Source organism: Suncus etruscus, chromosome 1, assembly GCF_024139225.1.
Source record: "Suncus etruscus isolate mSunEtr1 chromosome 1, mSunEtr1.pri.cur, whole genome shotgun sequence".
In the NCBI taxonomy this organism is placed as follows: Eukaryota; Metazoa; Chordata; class Mammalia; order Eulipotyphla; family Soricidae; genus Suncus; species Suncus etruscus.
The window spans coordinates 172,001,817-172,022,871 of NC_064848.1; the positions used below are offsets into that span (position 1 = coordinate 172,001,817).

At 39.8% G+C, this 21,055-nt stretch overlaps 1 protein-coding gene across 1 annotated transcript in view; it reads right to left on the reverse strand.

Annotated features, from left to right (window-relative positions):
• The window catches only part of APPBP2 (amyloid beta precursor protein binding protein 2), a 48,290-nt gene that overhangs the window by 10,285 nt on the left and 16,950 nt on the right, over window positions 1–21,055 (reverse strand). Inside the window, exons 2-9 of the mRNA XM_049771878.1 lie at window positions 16,547–16,635; window positions 11,300–11,451; window positions 8,741–8,864; window positions 5,079–5,247; window positions 2,948–3,037; window positions 1,478–1,545; window positions 1,291–1,396; window positions 583–707 (exon numbers count right to left, since the gene is read on the reverse strand). Of these exons, the coding sequence (XP_049627835.1) occupies window positions 583–707; window positions 1,291–1,396; window positions 1,478–1,545; window positions 2,948–3,037; window positions 5,079–5,247; window positions 8,741–8,864; window positions 11,300–11,451; window positions 16,547–16,635 (923 nt within the window). The remainder of the gene's footprint in view (window positions 1–582; window positions 708–1,290; window positions 1,397–1,477; window positions 1,546–2,947; window positions 3,038–5,078; window positions 5,248–8,740; window positions 8,865–11,299; window positions 11,452–16,546; window positions 16,636–21,055) is intronic.

A 21,055-nucleotide genomic window follows, 5' to 3' on the forward strand; every position in this document is an offset into this window, starting at 1 on the left:
ACCCTCCCTCTCTCTATTGTCATTAAACTGGTATGATCTTAAAAGACTTGGATAACATTTATTCATTTATTTATTTATTTATTTTTATTTATTTTTTTTTTGTGTGTGTGTGTGTGGTTTTTGGGTCACACCCGGCAATGCTCAGGGGTTTTTCCTGGCTCCGTGCTCAGAAATTGCTCCTGGCATGCACGGGGGACCATATGGGACGCCGGGATTCGAACCGATCACCTTCTGCATGAAAGGTAAATGCCTTACCTCCATGCTATCTCTCCGGCCCCCATTTATTTATTTTTGGCTTTGGGGACCACACCCAGACATGCTCAAGAGTTTTTCCTGACCCTACATTTGTGTAATACCCCTGGCAGTGCTCACGGGACCATAAGGAATTAAACCTGGATTTTTATGTAAGGCACACACCATATCTGCTATCTATTGCTCCAGTCCTGACTTAAAAGATATTTTAGGCATCCCCTTAAAGCTCCAATAAATAACTTATTCATAAAGTACATTAAACACATTACAAAAAGAACAAAGTAATAAAAAGGCACTTAATCCTTCAGTTAATATTTATGTGGAACTTACAGCGCATTGTCAAATTTCCCAGAGCTATACTGGTGAACATAAGACGAATAGGCCAAGTCTTCATGAGCAGTTGCTACATGGATATTTTTGCCACCAAATACTGACTGCCGAATGTCAAGGGCTGCCTGAAAGAAGCATGTAAACATTTTTTTTTAGAAAGTATCACCCAGTTAAATGAAAGCATCTTAGAAACTTAAATATAGATATATCCTACCCCATTCATTTGAGTAAGAACAATCCTGCTTTATTCCAATTATAATAGATACGGAAGTCCCCTATCAGATCTGATTTTTCTGATTAAACCTGCTTTAAAAGGATATAACTTAAAAATAAAGTACATTAATATGTCTTGAGAAATCTCGTCAATATTATTCTGTCCTTAACTGATCTGTGAAATTAAGGATATCTCATCTAGATGATGGAATTTACCTGAGAATAACTCAGGCCTAAAATTACTAATATTTTCTGCTATTACAAAGGAAGCTATAATGATGTATTATATCAGCAACAAAGGCAGACAATTATCTGGGTAAATAAAAGTAGAAAAATTCGAAAATGAGGTTCTATAATTTAGAAAGTCCGACCTATTGGATAGTTCTTAGTTTCTAAAACATTAACTTTTAGGTATTACAGCTGTATGCCATATCTGAAGAGGAAAGAAGAAGAAAGTTCATTTAGGTTGTAGCAAAACAGTTACTAGTAACATACCTGGTAAATTGCAACAGACTGGCAGATATTATCTACATTGAGTAAGTAGAACCCATAATCTAGCAATGTATCTGAATATTTTGGGTGCTTAGATCCAAAATGATCCCTAAGAAAAAAGATACAAAACTATTAGAATATAAAGCAAAAAGACAACTTGAAAAAGCATTTTTAATTCACAATCACCTACCTTGCCAAATACACTGCATGTTTAATTAATTGTTCTGCCTTCTTAAATTCACGTTTTACAACACAAGCCTAAAGAAAGTGAAAAACTGTTATAAACTCTCAACTAGTGTGCAAAAGTAAAAATATTTATATACTGATTCCAAAACCTGTTTCTATATTAAAACTGCACTGTCAAACAACTAGACTATTTCTTTTATTTATTTATTTATTTGTTTGTTTGTTTGTTTATTTATTTATATTTTTTGGGTAATACCCAGCGGCGCTCAGGGGTTTTCTGGCTATAAGCTGAAATCTTCTAACTGAAATCTCTGAACATACTACCCAATCAAAATAAAAATATTCAAAACTAGAAGAACTGTGTCGATACGTAAAAAGTAAAATTTAAAGCCCCAGTACAAAGAAATATTTAAAAATTAATACTGGAAGCTAGAGCAGTAGTACAGCAGTAGGGCGTTTGCCTTGCATATGGCCAACCTAGGACGAACCTGGGTTTGATCCCCGGCATCCCATATGGTCCCCCAAGCCAGGAGCGATTTCTGAGCGCATAGTAGAAGTAACCCTGAGCATCACTGGGTGTGGCCCAAAACAAAACAAAACAAAACAAAACAAAACAAAACAAAACAAAACAAAAAGTAAAACTGGGGGCCGGAGCTATAGCACAGCATTAGGGCATTTGCCTTGTATGTGGACAATCCAGGATGGACCCTGATTCGATTCCCAGCATTCCATATGGTCCCCCAAGCCTGCCAGGAGCAATTTCTGACTGTAGAGCTAGGAGTAACCTCTGACCGCTGCCAGGTGTGACCCCAGAAAAAAATACGAAAAACGATTTAACTTGGCTGGCCTCCCTTCTCTTCCCCCCTCCTTTCTTCTCCCTAAGGATAAAACCCACGCTCTCACAATTTTGCAGCAAGTGTTCTACCACTCACTCAACTATCTTCCGAGAACTAAGCCTTCTATTAGGAGAAAGACAACCAAGTTCCACACAACTCTGGCAAAAGAAACTCAGGTTAAATGTTAAAGTGTGGGGCCCGGAGAGATAGCACAGCGGTGTTTGCCTTGCAAGCAGCCAATCCAGGACCTAAGGTGGTTGGTTCGAATCCCGGTGTCCCATATGGTCCCCCGTGCCTGCCAGGAGCTATTTCTGAGCAGACAGCCAGGAGTAACCCCTGAGCACTGCTGGGTGTGGCCCAAAAACCAAAAAAAAAAAAAAAAAAAAAAAAAGTTAAAGTGTAAGAGAAAAATTAATTCAAGTGAGAAGAACACCAACATGCTATTTCCAACTATACTTTGGTGAACCAAATGATCAAAATAAAATGATTTGGTAAGCTTTCTGGGCATATGAAAATTAGAATCTATGTGATACATTAGAAACCAAAATTTAAAAAAAATGATCGTCATATGTAGAATCTATGATAAGCTAACTCTTCTCCAACTAATACAAAACCTGTTAAATTTTTAACAAATTTACCTTAGAAGCTTGTCTTAAAACATCCACCACAACTTTAACCGGTAAGCCTGATGTTATTTCTTTCATTGCTTCAATGCACCATTTATATGCCTAAAAAAATTCAAACATTTACAGAAGAACAAAAACTGTTAAATCAAATTGACAACATTTAACAAAACTAAATTTTTCCTGCAAGGCCTCAAACAGTTGAGATAAGAAAAACGAACATAAAATATTCATGCTTAAATTTTTCTCTGAGCTATTTTTTCTTCAAAGTATTGTTATATTTTGGAAGAATATGGGAAATATCCAGAAAATCAGTCAGATTCTCTCTTACTCAGGAGTCTCTGTGCATACTGTGTTCTTTCCTTTGAAAAACATTTCTCCTTCTTTAAGCTACATAAAACTTGGGGATCAAATGAAGACCTCACATATCCAAGACATGTTCTACTACTGAATCACATCTTTGAACATACTTTTTCATTTTTAACCACCTATCTTTTTTTGTTTGTTTTTTTTTGTTTTTGGGTCACATCCGGCAGCGCTCAGGGGTAGTTACTCCTGGCTCTAGGCTCAGAAATCGCTCCTGGCAAGCTCAGGGGACCATATGGGATGCCGGAATTCAAACCACTGACCTTCTGCATACAAAGCAAATGCCTCACCTCCATGCTATTTCCGGCCCATTTTTAACCACCTATCTAATAAAAGGTTTACTTTGTGCCAGCTACTATTCTAAGTAATTATGTGCATAATGGATTTAATTGATACAAGAGTTCGATGAGACAGGTACAATTTTTTTTTTCGTGTTTTTTTTTTTTTTTTGGTTACACCGGATGGCGCTCAGGGGTTATTCCTGGCTCTGCACTCAGAAATCGCCCTTGGCAGGCACTGCGGGACCATATGGGATGCCGGGATTCGAACCACCATTGGTCCTAGGTTGGCTGCTTGCAAGGCAAACACTCTACCCCTGAGCCATCTCTCCACCCCCGAGACAAGAACAATTTTAGGAGAAATTGGAATTGAGATAGAGTAAGTATCAGAAAATGCGCTAGCACTGAAATCTCTAGTGTGAGAAGAGAACACATAAGCATCCTATGCCTACTGATTATTCGATAAGAAGAAGGAAAAGCAAAATAAAACGAGTTTGAATAGTAAGAGCTGCTGAAAAGAAACAATATAGTATTATGTGGTTGACAAGAAACAGTGGGGAAAGGACACAAATTACAAGACACTAGAAAATAATTTTTTTCTATAAACTTCCTTCTACATCTCATTTTAAGGAACAATTTATTTAGGAGCAATTTTGTAGAAATATAAAATAAATATATGTGGCTTAGATTTTAAAAATCTAATATATGGGGCTGAACCAAGAGAACAGCGGGTAGGGTGTTTGCCTTGCAGGCTTGCTTACCCAGATTTAATGCCCTGTACCCATATAATCCCCCAAGTGCCACCAGGTGTGATCTGAGGGAAGAGTCAGGAATAAGTCTTGAGCACTGTCAGTTGTGCTCCCAACAGCCCTCTCCAAATATTAGGAAAAAGTACTTGATCAGGGCCCAGAGAGATAGCACAGCGGCGTTTGCCTTGCAAGCAGCCGATCCAGGACCAAAGGTGGTTGGTTCGAATCCCAGTGTCCCATATGGTCCCCCGTGCCTGCCAGGAGCTATTTCTGAGCAGACAGCCAGGAGTCACCCCTGAGCAACGCTGGGTGTGGCCCAAAAACCAAAAAAAAAAAAAAAAAAAAAAAAAGTACTTGATCAAACTAAAATATAAGAATAACATGTTTACATGTTTCTTATGCTTTGATATTTATAAATAAGGTTTCGCTGGGGAGATAGAATAAGGTAAGGTTCTTGTCTCACAAACAGAGAACCAAAGTTTAATCTCCACCATCCCATATGGTCCCTCAACCCCTCCAGGACTAATCCCTGACCAAAGTGCCTGTGCGCTACCACCAGGTGTGCCCCTAAAAGCAAAGAAATAAAAATTTGTTTAAAAACTATCTCAATATTTCTACCTAGTTTTTAGTTAGATTGTACATGTATGCACCTTTAAGCAAGTCTAATATATGAAAATAACAAAAATGATTCTTATTTATCCTGTTTTATAATTACTAGCCACATCAGAATGAAATGCACTTTGAAACACTCACCTCATCATAGTGACTTTTTGCAAACAGAAGGGCACAGAGTTCTCCATAGAGTGCAGCTTTGTTTGCTTGCTGACCATGTTTTGAGAGTTTTTCCATATATGTTTGAGCTAACTTAAATGTTTCTTCACCCAAATGATATTTGCAATTTCCATTTCGTACATGAAGCAACCTGTGAAAGCACAATATGTTTGGTTTTTGCAGCACAGAACTGATAAAATTCTTATATATCACTATGTAGCAAAAAAAGAGATGAAGAAATGTGGCAGTATTAGAAAACAAATGATGACCCAAAATGGGGCTAAAAAAGCACACATATAGATACACGCTCTCCCCAAAAGGCTACCCAATATTCCTTTTTTTCTTTTTTTTTTTTTTTTTTTTAGTTTTAGGGCCACACCTGGCAGCACTCAGGGGTTCCTCCAGGCCCCGTGCTCAGAAATTACTCCTGGCAGGCAGGTGGTACCAAATTGAATGCTGGAAATAGAAACCGGATAGGCTGTATGCAAGGCATGTAATTGTGATATGGCTCTGTCACCAACATTCCTTATCTTCTCTTAATAGTTTGTATATTTCTTTTAATTTTTTTTGGGCCACACAGATGATGCTCAGGGGTTACTCCTGGCTATGTGCTCAGAAATCGCTCCTGGCTTGGGGGACCATATGGGACGCCAGGTATCAAACTGAGGTCCATCCTAGATCAGCTGCGTGAAAGGCAAATACCCTATTGCTGCACTGGCTCCAATAGTGTGTATATTTCTATATGTACATATATATATATATCCAGTTTGGGCTATACTAAAATGTTTACTATTATAAATTGATAATGCAACCTCATTATAAAAATTTGGGGGGTTTTGGGGTCACACTCGGCAGCACTCAGGTATCATTCCTGGCTCTACGCTCAGAGATGGCCCCTGGCAGGCACGGGGGACCATATGAGATGCCGGGATTTGAACCACTGTCCTTCTGGATGAAAGGCAAACACCTTATCTCCATGCTATCTCTCCGGCCCTTCATTATAAAAATTTGAGAAGTAATGGGATCATTAATCAACATGAACTAAAATTATCCACCATAAAGGTTCTATTCACTTTTCTAGTGTATTTGTGAGATATAATTAGTTGCCACTAATTTCATCCTGCTTATTAACTGCTTGTTTGTTTGGTTTTTTTGCTAATCTTTCTGTAATGGAAATAATGATAGCCATATCTCTTTTATGATTTTATCCTTATAGTAGAAAAATAAGAGATTTCTGGATGAGGGACCAAAACAATTGAATACGGAAAATCTATTTCCTCCTGCAATCACAGCAACACCCTTTTTTTTTAAAGTATAATACTTGGGCCCGGAGAGATAGCACAGTGGTGTTTGCCTTGCAAGCAGCCTATTTAGGACCAAAGGTGGTTGGTTCGAATCCCGGTATCCCATATGGTCCCCCGTGCCTGCCAGGAGCTATTTCTGAGCAGCCAGCCAGAAGTAACCCGAGCACTGCCGGGTGTGGCCCAAAAACCAAAAACTTAAAAAAAAATAAAGTATAATACTTATGCAATTATACTAATATTGATAAATGCTTAATAATGAATGAGTGAAAAAATTCTATGACAAATTTTTTTGTGGTTTTTTTTTTTTGTTATTTTATTTTTTTTTAATTTTTATTTTTAATTATGAGAACAAGGGTGCAAAGAAAGAGGACAAGGTAAAGTTACAGTGGAAGGACAATCACCCATAACATAATTCTCAGAAGTCCCCTTGCTGATATCTTAACTTTGAAATTTCAGCCAAAGAACATTAAGATAAATAAGACAGAATCCATGTACAATTACTTTGTTCCTCAAGTCCCCAGATTGTAACCCATTATAATATTTCTTAACAGTACACAAGGCAATCTAAAGCCATAAAACTTACGTAACTCCTTAAACATTACAGGCATAGTATTTTCTTACATTTCCATATACATGCATATTAGCTTAAGTTAACCTCAAATTTTAAGTGAGTTCTTTTTAAGGATTAGAGTCAAAGGAGCACAGTAAAAATGGTGTTAGAGTGGCAATTGTTGTTTGCATAGGCCCACCAAAATATGAGGGACATGGAAAGAAATAACGTTGGCCTAAGTACAAAGAGACCAGACCCCTGAAGTTTCTTGGCACAAGACGAAGTCTAGGCTCCAGGCAAGCTAGATCGTCCAATCCAATACATTGTCTGTAGTGCCAACACACGTTTATTTTTCACACAGTCTCTGTTGTTGGTATCATGTTTCTGTATTAAAGATCCTGGAATCTGCATATCTTACATTGAAGTCAGGATGTGGAGCATCCTCTCCTTTCACCTCACAATCAAAGGGCAACGCAGGGAGCCCTGTCCTGTAAGCAGGTCGTTGTTGTTGTTAAGTCTTCTCAGTGTTAAGGGAAGTCTCTTTTGAGCAGGTCGAAGTCTGAGCAGTGTAGGTCTTCCGTGGTAGAGGATCGCTTCCAGGTGATGTTATAGACCAGCCTGGATGTTTCGTGGATGGCTTTCCTGGTTCAGGGGAGAATGGAATATGCCCTTTCTTCTGAGGTCTGTGCCAGGTCGTTATGTCAATGTTCAGGGTGTAAGGTCCCTTTGCACTACAAGATTTGTGTGTTCCAATCTCTATTAGATAGGATCTTATTTGTATTTATACTATTTTCCCATTTTAATGTGCCTATGCAAATAAGAAGCAATGCCACATGGTGTTATTGGCGAATATGAGGCCATAAGAACAATTACAATGATTCCCAAGACATGGTTCAATCATAAGCATTAAACTGGGGGACTCTTCCACCAAAATTCCTTGTTAAACAGCTCAAAAAGAGAAGATAAAAAGTGGTTAGAATCATCACTGTATAAGACAACATTTAGTAAGAATTATAGATGTCAGAGAAAAAACACAAAATATTCTAAAGAAATACGTGTCCATTATATGTATCTTGAAACAGTTTGGGGTTGTCACACACAATGCACAGCTTTGGACTGTGATTAGGATTGTACACTACTGAAGTTAAAAAGAGTAAACTAGGTTAGTGATGTTTGAGAGGGGGTTAGAGAGTTAAGGAGTAAAAAAGAGCTTTGTAGGGGTGTGGGAAAGGGGAGAATACAAAATAAACATTCTGTATACGGAAAACATAACATAAGAATAGGGAATATTCTGATTACATGAAGTACATGAAGTACGCGCGGGGGCATGAGCCCCCGCATTTTTTTGTGTTTTTGGCCACACCCAGCAGCACTCAGGAACTACTAGCTCTGCACTGAGAAATCACTCCTGGCTGGGGGGACCACATGGGATGCTGGGGATCAAATCCATGTTTGCCCTGGGTCAGCTGCGTGCAAGGCAAATGCCTACCACTGTGTTATCACTCCAGCCCCCTCTATGACATATTAAAATATACATAAGATGCAATCTAATTCATAAGCTAAAAAAGAAAGTTCACAACATTCTGGAGATAAAACAGAGGATCAGACTAGTGGCACTAAACATTATACCAGTATATTCAAATGTTGGAGTTATATAATATATAATATATTATTATTATAATATATAATATTATTATATAATATATAATATATTATTATTATAATATATAATATGCAAAAGCCACTAAATACAATTAGAGCATGTAATTGTAAGATCTGTGACAACTTACCTTACACAACACTCCACTGCTCGAAACCAATGAAGCATTTCATCGTGTAGAGTACACAACTGAAGGCAGGACAGAAACACTTTCTCAGCATCACTGTACCAGCCTGCATCTGAAAGAAAACCACCTGCAGGACAAGAAAAAAAAAGTAACTTTAAATAATAAACAAAAAGCAGAAATGACAAATAGTTAAATTAGTTAAAATTAAAAAAATCTAAAGTCCTATGTTTACCTGAGGTAGATAGTAATTGTGAAATAAACTTTTAAACGAGGATCAAAGTAGAGATGGTGAATAAAACAAAATGAGAAAGGGTTGAGGGGATGAACTGGAGAGATGTCTGCTATAGAGGCAAGTGGGAAAAGACTAGGGCCTTGATGACGAACCTATGGCACACGTGCCTTGCAGCTGGCACTCGGGAAGGTCCAGAATTAAGATATGCGACGCAGCGGAAGGCAAGTGTGCCAGTGTCTGCTTTGCAGCTCACCTGGCAATAGGGCCAGACTAGCCATTAGGAGGACCAGGCATTGTGTGACATTTTGGGCATTCGAGCTCAAAAAGGTTAGCCATCACTGGACTAGGGGGACAATGGTGATAGGAAATAGTACACTGGTGAAGGCATGGGTATTGAAACATTATATAAATGAAAGAAAATATGAACAACTTTGTAACTATCTCACAGTGAGTGATTCAATTAATTTATCTATTCAAAAGAAACTGAAGGGGCCAGAGCGCTGGCACTAGAGATAAGGCATCTGCCTTGCAAGTGCTAGCCTAGGAGGGATCATGGTTCAATCCCCTGGTGTCCCATATGGTCCCCACAAGTCAAGAGCGATTTCTGGGGGCCGGAGAGAAAGCATAGCGGTGTTTGCCTTGCAAGCAGCCCATCCAGGACCTAAGGTGGTTGGTTCGAATCCCGGTGTCCCATATGGTCCCCCGTGTCTGCCAAGAGCTATTTCTGAGCAGATAGCCAGGAGTAACCCCTGAGCACTGCCGGATGTGGCCCAAAAAAAACAAAACAAAAACAAACAAAAAAAGAGCTATTTCTGAGCAGATAGCCAGGAGTAACCCCTGAGCATCAATGGGTGTGGCCCCAAAACAAAACCAAAAGAAACTGAAAATAAAAAATTTTCAAACAAAGAAGATATAAAATTTAACCTTCTAAAAGTAAGCATACTCTTACCATCGAAGAGTTGATATTTTATAAATTAGGTACTATATATTTCATATTTTAATGTTTCATTTAGGTAAACAACACTTTTCAATGTTTCTATATAAAATTCCAAAGATGATAAAGAAATGAGAGTACGAGAACGGAGCCCAGAATTGCCCCTGAACTGTCTCATATCACAGGAAAAATACATGCTTCTATTTTACCATTACTTACCTAAAACAAAACCAACAATTTTATAATACATATCTAAGTAAATCTGTGAATTATATGTCACAAAGATTGGATTTTATAAACATTAAACAATATTTTTCTATTAGTACAGAAACTTTTTCAGGATGTTTTTCTATATACCCATATGAGAAAATACTGATTACCATATTTTCCAGCATGTAAGATGACCCTTCAACCCCTGAAAAACTTCCTAAAAGTCTTAAAAGTAAGTTACTTCTTAAAAGAGGGGAAAAAAAAAAGTAAGAGGGGGCGGATCACTCATCCTTGAAGCTGGAATAAGTTTCAGCATACCGTATACTGACATATAAAACGACTCCCGACTTTCAAGAAGTTTCCACGGGTTGAAGGGTCATCTTATACGCCAGAAAATACGGTGCCCACATTTTTGAGTCAGAAAAACTAAGGCAGCAAATAGATTAAATATTTATTTCATCATAGCATATGATGTATATTGGCGAAACTGATGGCAGTATAAAATGGCAATAAAATATGTAGCATGGAATTACACAAATGCAGGACTCTAAATGAGCCCTAACACTAATTATAGTTTCATAGCAACTTTTTTTTGAAGGGAAAGGTCACACCCAGTGATGCTCAGGGCTTACTTCTGCCTCTACTCAGGATCCACTCCTTGCAGGGCTCTGGAGTCCATATGGGTTGCCAGGAATCTAACATAGGTTAGCTGTGTGCAAGAAAAGTACCTACACACATTGCACTTTCACTCTAGTCCTGAGACCCTAAGAAATTTCTTTTTTTTTCTTTTTTGTGACCCACATCTAGCAGTGTTCAGAGTTTCTCCTGGCTCTGCACTGAAGGTTCAGTTCCTAGTAGAATAGGAATGTGGGGGATAGAACTTGGGTTGGTTGCATGGAGAACAAATGCCCTACTCGCTGTCATATTACTCAGGCCCCAACAATTTAACATTTGAGTCTGCTTCCTCATCTGTAAAATGATATTAATACCATCACATCATTGGTATGAAATGAAGCTTCTGAACAAACACATTTGAATATAAATATGGTGCTTACATATTAACTTTCCATAATAAATCACACCTGCTTTCTTATTATGTTTTACTTTAGGTGTATTATCAAAAAAGTAAACTCAAATTTACTCAGTCATGTCATAAAAATACACTCTTTATTTTACCATTACTTACCTAAAACAAAGCCAACCTGAATGGCCTTTTCCTTTACTGCAGCATCTGATTCTGCTATATAAGAGCACCGTCTACTGAATGAGTATGCCAAGACTGAAGCAACTTTGACACCATGATCCATCAAAGCCTGGAAACAATGATGAAGCAAATGCCTGGAAGAGAACAAAAAGGTTATTCTATAAAGGTAATGTATTCTACAGCACAGAAAGTGCCAGCTTCCTTTTTTAGAGCTATAGTACTGTTGTTTACTATATGGAGTAAGAAAAAAAAAAGCCTTGCTTTGGGCTTAGAGATATTGCTTTAGTTGGCAGTGTTCATACTATGCAAGTGTGAACAGCATTGGCAATAGCACTGCACCAAGTGCTATGAACTTAGGACCTGGGATCACTTTGATGGTGCTATTGCCAGTGCTGTTCACATATGCACAGTATGAACACTGCATATATTTGGTTTTTGGGTCCCACCTGCAGTGTTCAGGGGTTACTCCTGGCTCTATACTCAGAAATCACTCCCGGCAGGCTTGGGGGACCACATGGGATGCCGGGGTTCAAACCAGTCCTGCATGCAAGACAAATGCCTTAACCTCCATGCTATCTCTCCAGCCTCACTAAAAATATTTTTATGATTCAGGAAGAATAAACTTAGCCTTTAACATCAGCTATTAGAATAAAGTTGTTTTATAAAAATAAGCCAATTTAAAATGGATAATTGAGGAAAGAGAGAGAGGCTAAACTATTATTTAGGGTCATTTGCCTTGCACGCTGTTGAGCCGGGGCGGACCTGGGTTCGATTCCAGCATCCCATATGGTCTCCTGAGCCTGCCAGCAGAAATTTCTGTGCACAGAGCCAGGAGTAACCCTTGAGTGCTACTGGATGGGCCCGAAAAAAAAAAAAAAACAACAAAAAAACCCCAACAAAAAAATAAATAAATAAACTGTTTAAAACTCTGGTATTCTTCTGTCATTAAGCAACACTAGGAGTAGTCCCCTAGAACATAGGATAAGAAGCAGTCTCTAAGCAATGTCTGATGGACAGCCACTTTGCCTTAAACTTTAAATGGGAAATTGATTTGACTAGGAGTTTCTCAAAAAAACAAAAAACAAAATATATATATATATATAAATGGCTCAGACCAGGTAGTACAGGGGATAACACATTTGACTCACAAGAGGCCAACCCCAATTCAATTTCCAGCAGTTGTGAGCCTCCCCCAAGCACTGGCAAGAAATAATCCCTGAGTACGGCCCAGACAGTTCTACACAAATGGCTCAAAGATGCTCAGCTTCATTAGATACAAAGAAAAATACAAATCAAAATGACAATGAAATACCATTTCACACCTCCTAGTATGACTATATTTTCATTAAATCACAGTGATACTAAAAAGTCAAGCTAGGGGCCAAAGAGATAGCACAGTCCAAGGGCATCTGCCTTGCAAACTGCTGATCTGGGACAGACCTGGGTTTGATCCAGGCACCCCATATGGTCCCCTGAGCCTGCAGGAGTGATTTAGTAAATAGTTTTACTAAATTGTAAACACTGGAGAACTGACATCAAAGGAAACACATTATGGATCATATAATAAGCAAAAACCCTTATTTTCTGTTGCCTTTATTACTTGTTAAGCAAACATTTTTGTATATGCTGTTTTCTCTTTATCCTTTTGTTTTTGTTTTTGTTTTTTGGGGCCATACTCGGTGACGCTCAGGGGTTACTCCTGGCTTTGCACTCAGAAATCACTCCTGGCTTGGAGGACTATATGGGATGGAGGATGGGGGGATGAGATGTAGTCTGTCCTAGGCTAGGGCTTGCAAGGCAGATGCCTGCTCTGGCACCTTTCTCTTTATCCTTTTGTGCCTTTATCTTTTGTTTGACTTTCAGCAACTCTGCCTGGATAGCTTTATCTTCTGGTGCTATCTCCTGAGCTTTCTTAAGATCAGACAGTGATTGATCGTATTCCTTTAGTCCTTGCCACCCTTGAGCTCTGCAGTACAGTCCTTTGATGTTTGAAGGGTCTATTTCAAGAGCCTGCAGGAGTAATTTCTTTTCTTTTCTTTTTTCTTTTTGGTTTTTCGGGCCACACCCGTTTGATGCTCAAGGGTTACTCCTGGCTAAGTGCTCAGAAATTGCCCCTGGCTTGGGGGGACCATATGGGATGCCTGGGAATCGAACCGCGGTCCTTCCTCAGCTAGCGCTTGCAAGGCAGACATCTTTTTTTTTTGGGGGGGGGGGGAGGGTTTGGGCCACACCCAGCGGTGCTCAGGGTTTACTCCTGGCTATCTGCTCAGAAATAGCTCCTGGCAGGCAGGGGGGACCATATGGGACACCGGGATGCAAGGCAGACATCTTACCTCTAGCACCACCTTTCTGGCCCCAGATATGCCAATTTATATTACAACTAACTGTCTATGAGGGTTTGGGCTAAATTTGCTGTATAAGACTACCTCTCTTTTAGTGTACACCAAATGGAAATTAAAAAATGTAAGAGAAAAAGAGTAGAACCCTCAAAGATTAACACTATATGTTTGATAAAGCTAAACTTTGGAGTGCCAACAATCATTTTACATTTGTCATTTGTAGTATGTGACTGTGATTTTGACTGCATTGAGAGCAGGGAGTGGGGACTCAACCAAGAGCAGCTGGCTGAGGTGTAGTGATTAATAGGACAGCTAGAGAAAGAGCACCTCTTTTGTGTTCCATAAAAGCTGGACAGAGGACTGAGCACCAGAAAGCCACTGGGTGAGATACGGCACTCAGTAGCTTAACTCCTCTGTGTGCCCTGAAAGATTAATCAGGACAAGAGAAAGGGCTGAGTGATGATGCCTGGCAGCTGGATGGGATGCGGTGTTAAGAGGGGGGCGGATCACTCATCCTCTAAGCTGAAGTTTCAGCATGCTGTATACTGGCATATAAGATGACCCCCAAATTTTTAAGTTTTTCATGGGTTAAAAAGTCTTCTTAGGGGTCAGAGCAGTGGCACAAAGCGGTAAGGTATCTCTGCCTTACTGGTGCTAGCCTAGGACAGACCAGACCTTGGTTCGATTCCCTGGCATCCCATATGGTCCCCCAAGCCAGGAGCAATTTCTGAGCACATAGCGAGGAGTAAACCCTGAGTGTCACCGGGTGTGGTCCAAAAAACAAAAAATAAAAAAGTCATCTTATATGCCAGAATATACGGTATGTGTAAAAGCAGCCAGCTACAAATGATAATATATCATTTCATTTCACCGCAATGTCTAGAATAGGCAAATTCAGAAAACAGGCTAGTGGGTCCGAAGAGACAGTACTTGCCTGGCACATGAAAACCCAGTTTCAACCCCAGTACCACAGAAGGTCTGAACCTCTTAGCCCATCAGGAGTGGTCCTGAGCACAGTGCCAGGAAGAAACCCTGAGTACTGCTGAGTGTGGCTAGAGAGGAGGAGGGAGGGGAGGGGAGAGGACGGGAAAGGGAAAAAGGGAGGGGGGGAGAGGGAAGAACGGAAGGGGGAGAGAAACGAAGAGAGGGGGAGAGGAAGAGAAAGGGGAAAGAGGAAGAATGGGAGGGGGAGAAGGGAAGAGGCGGGGAGAGGGGAGGGAAGAGGAGAAGAGAGGGGAGAGGAGAGGGGTAAAAAAGAGAACAGGGAAGAGGGAGAGAATGTTCTAAAGTCAGATAACTGGGCCAGGGCAATAATATACTACGTAGAGTACTTCCCTTGCAGGCAGCCAACCCGAATTTGATCAGATCCCCAGCACCCAAATGGTCCCCTAAGCACCAGGAGTAATCCCTGAGTGTAGAGCCAAGAGTAACCCCTGAGCATTACCCAGTGTAGCCCAAAAAATGGTTTTGTTTGTTTAGCCACAGCTAATGGTTCTCAGGGACTCATATAGTGGTGTTAAAGTGTCTATATAGTTCTGGGGACTGATTTCAGAGTTCCTGCATACAGAACTGAGTCCACTGAATTCGAATTCCTTCCTGGCAGTTTAAATGGTCCTTTTCTTAATTGTAAATAATGGAACCACTGTTCTAATTTATTTCTGGTTTTGGGGTCACACCCATCTGTTCTCAGAGCTTATTTCTGGCTCTGTGATCAGGCATCTCTCCTGGCTGGGCTCTGAGAACCACACAGGGTGCCAGAGATAAAACCCAGGTTGGTTACATGTAAGGCAAACATATAACCCACTGTACAATTTTTCTGACCCTGGAGTCACTGCTTTAGAAGAAAGCAATGTCTTTAGAACAAAGAAATGTCAAACTACATGCTTTATGTTTTATAAATACTTATAATGGATTTGAATATATTGATAGGTAGCCTGAGAGATGAAAGAAAGGAAGTCCGCTAGATTGTTACACTGACTATATTTAGAACTAGACTGAGAAATCCAAATCCTAAAAGGAAACCTGTTTTATAATAATAAAAAAAATTGTTAGTTTTTGTGCCACACCCAGCAGTGTGTGTGAGGGAGGTGTGCGGGTTAAGTGGGCTAAGTGGGTCTGGGGGAATCAATCTAGGTTGGCAGACCAGTGAGATAGTATAGTAGGCCACTTGCCTTGCATGTGGCTTAACTAGGCTCAATCTCCAGCATCATATGGTCCACTGAGCTCATCAGGAATGATCCCTAAACACAAAGCTAGGATTCAGCCCTAAGAACAGCCAGGTATGGCCCCCAAATAAAGCAAAACATAGGGCTGGCCACATGCAAGGCCAGCCAGCACTTTAACCCTGTATAATCTCAACCCCCACAACCCCATCAGAGTAAAGAATATTATTTACAGTTTTTCTATTATCAAAGCCTTCATTATCAAAGTGAAACTTTTGGTGGGGGAGGCACCACAAATGACTAACTAATCAAGTAAGCAATAAGTTGCTCTATCTTGTACACAGGCTACAATTCAAAGTTATCCCTAACAGTAAAATCATATTATTAACAAGTCAGCAATATTTTTAGTAAAAATGAGTCGTGTTTTGTAAAACTATAACTTGTATTTCTAGAAAAGGTTAGAAAAAAAGTAACATTTAAAATTAGGGAAGAACACTAAAAACAACACTGAGTACAATCATGAGCACTGTCACCTACACCCACATGTGGTTCCAATTACAGGATAAAGGCTACAGTGGGGAAGAGGAATTGAGTCTCCAGTTCTTGAACCTAAAAATAATGCTAGTATTGACAGCTACATGACAGTATAAAGGTTAACTTAAACTTAATACAACGGTAAATTTTAGGTTATGTATATTCTATCACTTGAAAAAGAAAGACAGATTTACCTTTTGTCCAAAGCTCTCAATACTTTAGCAAATACTTCCAATTCACAAAACTCACTGCCGAGTTGACATAAGCGTCCCTGCTGGTAAAGCTGAAACAAAAAAACAAGGAAAGATTAACGTTTTAATTTCTACTTTAATTATACTTAAATATAATTTTATGGATTTAACATTTAATGACTAATGATTACCACTCCAAGACAATGATTAAATGTAGTGTGAGGAAAGATGTGAAAGAAGAAATTCTTTTTTTTTTTTTTTTTTTTTTTGGTTTTTGGGCCACACCCTGTGATGCTCAGGGGTTACTCCTGGCTATGCGCTCAGAAGTTGCTCCTGGCTTCTTGGGGGACCATATGGGACGCCGGGGGATCGAACCGTGATCCGTCCTAGGCTAGCGCAGGCACCTTACCTCCAGCGCCACCGCCCGGCCCCAAAGGTGAATTTTCTTTTTTTTTTTTTTCTTTGTGAAAGAAGAAATTCTAAGCTAACATTCGTATTCATAAAAAAACAATGTTTGCATATTTTATGCAAATGGTTTTATGAAATGATTTGTAAAACAGTATCTAGTACAAGAGTACTACAGCATTATACAACTGTTTACATATCAAACATAAAAAGATATTTTCCAGAGTCCTAGCGATGTGTCTCTGTGTTTGCTTGCCTATAATGTCTGAGGTCCTAAGTTGAATACCCAGGGCTTCCCCCACATTACCCTGGCACCACAAACAAGCAACCTCTGGAAATCAAAACAAAGCTATAGTCAGGATTTTATACTCAATTTTGTTCCTTAAATAACACTGAATAGTTTTCCCTCTTTTTCTTAGTTTTGGTGATGCCGAGGACAGAATTCAGGATACCAAATATTAAGACATGCACAATACTGCTAAGTCCCATACACAACCCTAAAACATAATTGTTAATATAAAACTATCAAGGAGCAAAGATGCTACATATAGCAAATATATACCGCATACTATACAGCAAAGATAATATCAGAAATTAAAAATGGCTCCAAGTTCAACTAATGATTCTTCAGATGAAAATGACCTTTTCAATTCAGGGACTGAGAAGACAGTCCACAGGCAAGCAGCCCATATCTTGCATGTTCCAGGTCTGATTTCTACCCCTGACATTGCATGAACCTTCAAGCACCACCAAGTGTGGCTCTGATGGGAGCTAAGCACTGCTAAGTAGGCTCCCACAAAACAAACCACCACAAACAAAACAAAACACATAAAAATAAATATCAGGGGCCGGAGAGAGGTAGGGCATTTGCCTTGCATGCAGAAACACAGTGGTTCAAATCTTGGCATCCCATAAGGTCTCCCAAGCCTGCCAGGAGCGATTTCTGAGTGCAAAGCCAGGAGTAACCCCTGAGTGTTGCCAGGTGTGGCCCAAAAACCAAAAAAAAAAAAAAAAAAAAAAGTCTGATGGATGGGACTAGAGAGGCAGTACACTGATAGGGGTGATTCCCAGCATCTCATACGGTCCCCTGAGACTGCCAGGACGATTTCTGAGTACAGAGCCAGGAGTAATCCCTGAGCACTCCTGGGTGTGCCCCCCCCCCTCAAAATGGGCTAAACTAAAATTAGCTCTCTTGGATATATATCTTAATTCAAATTCATACTACCTATATGTGAGGTTCAAATTTATATTACCAAAGCTAGGAACTGGCTTTAAAAACACGTCTGAAGGGGGGCAGATCAGTAAATTGACTTGTATGCCGCTGACTCCATTTAATCCTTGGCATCTCATATTTAATACTATAAACACTACCCGGAATGGTCCCTGAGCACATAGCAGAAGGAAGTGAAAACTACTGATTGTGGCCCTTTTTCAAAAAAAAAAATCTGATCTTAGTATAATGAAACCCATAAAGTCCTCATCAAGTAAAAGAAAAAAACACTTGTAAGATAAAAATACTTTATATCATTAAAATCCAAACTTCAATAACCTCTGTAAAGTTTGTATGCTAAAGAATGCTATTTCTGGGTCCAGAGTGAATAGCACAGCAGGCAGATCTGGATTCTGGCTGGGTTCTACCTTGCATGCAGTTGACCACAGTTGCACCCCACAATGGCCCCCTCAACCTGCCAGGAGTAGTTTCTGAGCCCAGAGCCAGAAGAAATCTGAGTGCCGCCAGGTATGGCCCAAAACCTAAAACAAACAAAGAAACAAAAATACCAATTCTTCCACAAATAAACTACAAAGAGGAGAGCTAGAAATGGAACCTACAGATCAAGTGCAAGGCCTTGAGTTCAAACCCCAATGCTGCTACCTGTGCTGAAGTGAATCAGAAGAGACCCCACTGTTTTGTAAAACCAAGCAAGAAAGATACAGCTAATGGTTTTATGACTTAAAATTGCTGGCAAAGCCAAGGCCATGTGTTCAGATCTTAGTGCTGCCTAAAAGCACTAAGGTAATATAACAACTCAGCTACTAAAGATTCCCAAAGAGAAAAGGGCCCCCAAATAATTCAGTGGTTAAGAAAAAGCAAGCATGGGGGCCGGAGAGATAGCATGGAGGTAAGGCCTATGCCTTGCATGCAGAAGGACGGTGGTTCCAATCTCAGCATCCTATATGGTCCCCCGAGCCTGCCAGGAGCGATTTCTGAGCATAGAGCCAGCAGGAACCCCTGAGCGCTGCCGGGTATGACCCCAAAACCAAAAACCAAAAAAAGGGGGGGTGGGGGTGTAAGCATGAGCTTGAGTCCTAAATTTTAGCCTTAGTGTCAAACATGTGAGCCCAAGCAATCCTGACTTAAGAACAACAAAAAGACAGCAAAATTGTATCAGCAGTAGATGCTACCAAGATATAAAAGGAAAGTCTAAAGCAAAACATTTGATGTAAGATCAAAGAGTGATAACAACATAAACCTTTTTTAGTAATCTCCATACTTGGTTCAATTTTCATGTTCTCTTCTTGAATTCTCATTAATGATATATGGTAAAGATTATAGCATTAGGGGCCGGAGAGATAGCATGGAGGTAGGACATTTGCCTTGCATGCAGAAGGACGGTGGTTCGAATTCCGGCATCTCATTTGGTCCCGAGCCTGCCAGGAGCTATTTCTGAACGTAGAGCCAGGAGTAACCCCCTGAGTGCTGCCAGGTGTGACCCAAAAAGCCAAAAAAAAAAAAAATGACATTAATGAGGCAGAAGAGGGGGGTTAATATAACACAAGTGTGTTTTTTTGGGGACCAGATCTGTAACAGTTCTCACTGTTCTGCACTCAAGGGTCATTCTTGACAAGGGACCATACAGGATTCCAGACAGAACCTGGAACGGAAATGAAAACTGATCGAAAACTTATCTCAAAACTGAGTTTGGGGACAGGAAGGACAAACAGAATGAGTAAGGAGAACTAAGACAATGGTAGTGAAGAAAAGTGGATAATTTGGTGGCGGATGTGGTGTTGGTAGAACAATGTACCCATGAAACCCTACCAGTACAGATCTATTTATAAATTATAATAGATTATATATAACAATTATATAATTTATAAATTATAATAGATTTGTAATCTAGTATAAATCTGTAAACCACATGCTTAAAAGTAGAGATTAAATTTCTTTAAAGAAATGGGGCTGGAGAGATAGCACAGAGGTAAGGCATTTGCCTTGCATGCAGAAGGTCGGTGGCAATTCTGAGCGTAGAGCCAGGAGGAACCCCTGAGCGCTGCCGGGTGTTACCCCCCCCAAAAAAAAAAGAAAAGAAAAAAAGATAGATTTCCTCTGCTTTCAGAAAATTATATATTTAATTTAGGACTAGGAAAAATTTCCATCAAACAATGGCTTATTAATTTGGGGGGCCACACTCAGAAATGCTGAAGATCAAACTGGCATTCATACAAGCAAAGCATGTTTTCCTGCCTATTGAGCCATCTCCCCACATTATTTAAGAGCAGTGGCTTTTAACTGCTACTCTGTTAATTCTACATATACAAAAGGTGGAAAATTATTTAGAGACTGAAATATATTGATAATTTAGGTTTATATATCCGTGGTGCTTGCATTCTTGGCCATGGTGCTCACCAAGGGTTGCTGAGGTGCTCTGATGTGATTCAGGGGTCAGTCATCATTTAGTTGTAAAGTTCACCAAGGGATTATATTGCTCAGTGAATCTGGCAGCACCAGGAACTGAAACCTTCTTATACTTCCAAGTAGGAATTCTAAGCCACTGAGCTCTTCCTCTAGGCTCCAAGATTTGAATTATCTAATCTTGAAAATTTGATAACATGTCAGATTTTAATTGTAGTATAAAGAATGCACACTTCATGATTAAAGTTGCAGGGGTGTTCAGGAGACAGGGTGAATACTAGGCTCAAGCTGGGTTCCCAGCATCACATAGTCCCTGAAGCAACACTGAGGGGGGCAGGGGTAGTCTGGAGACATCAGAGCACTTCTGTCTGGCCCTGGAGATCTCCAGCACTGGAAGGGTAGGTAGCCTGAGTAATCCAGCACCAAAGGCTGTGAGCAGTGGTATCCTTGGCCCTTAGAAATGAACTGCTGAA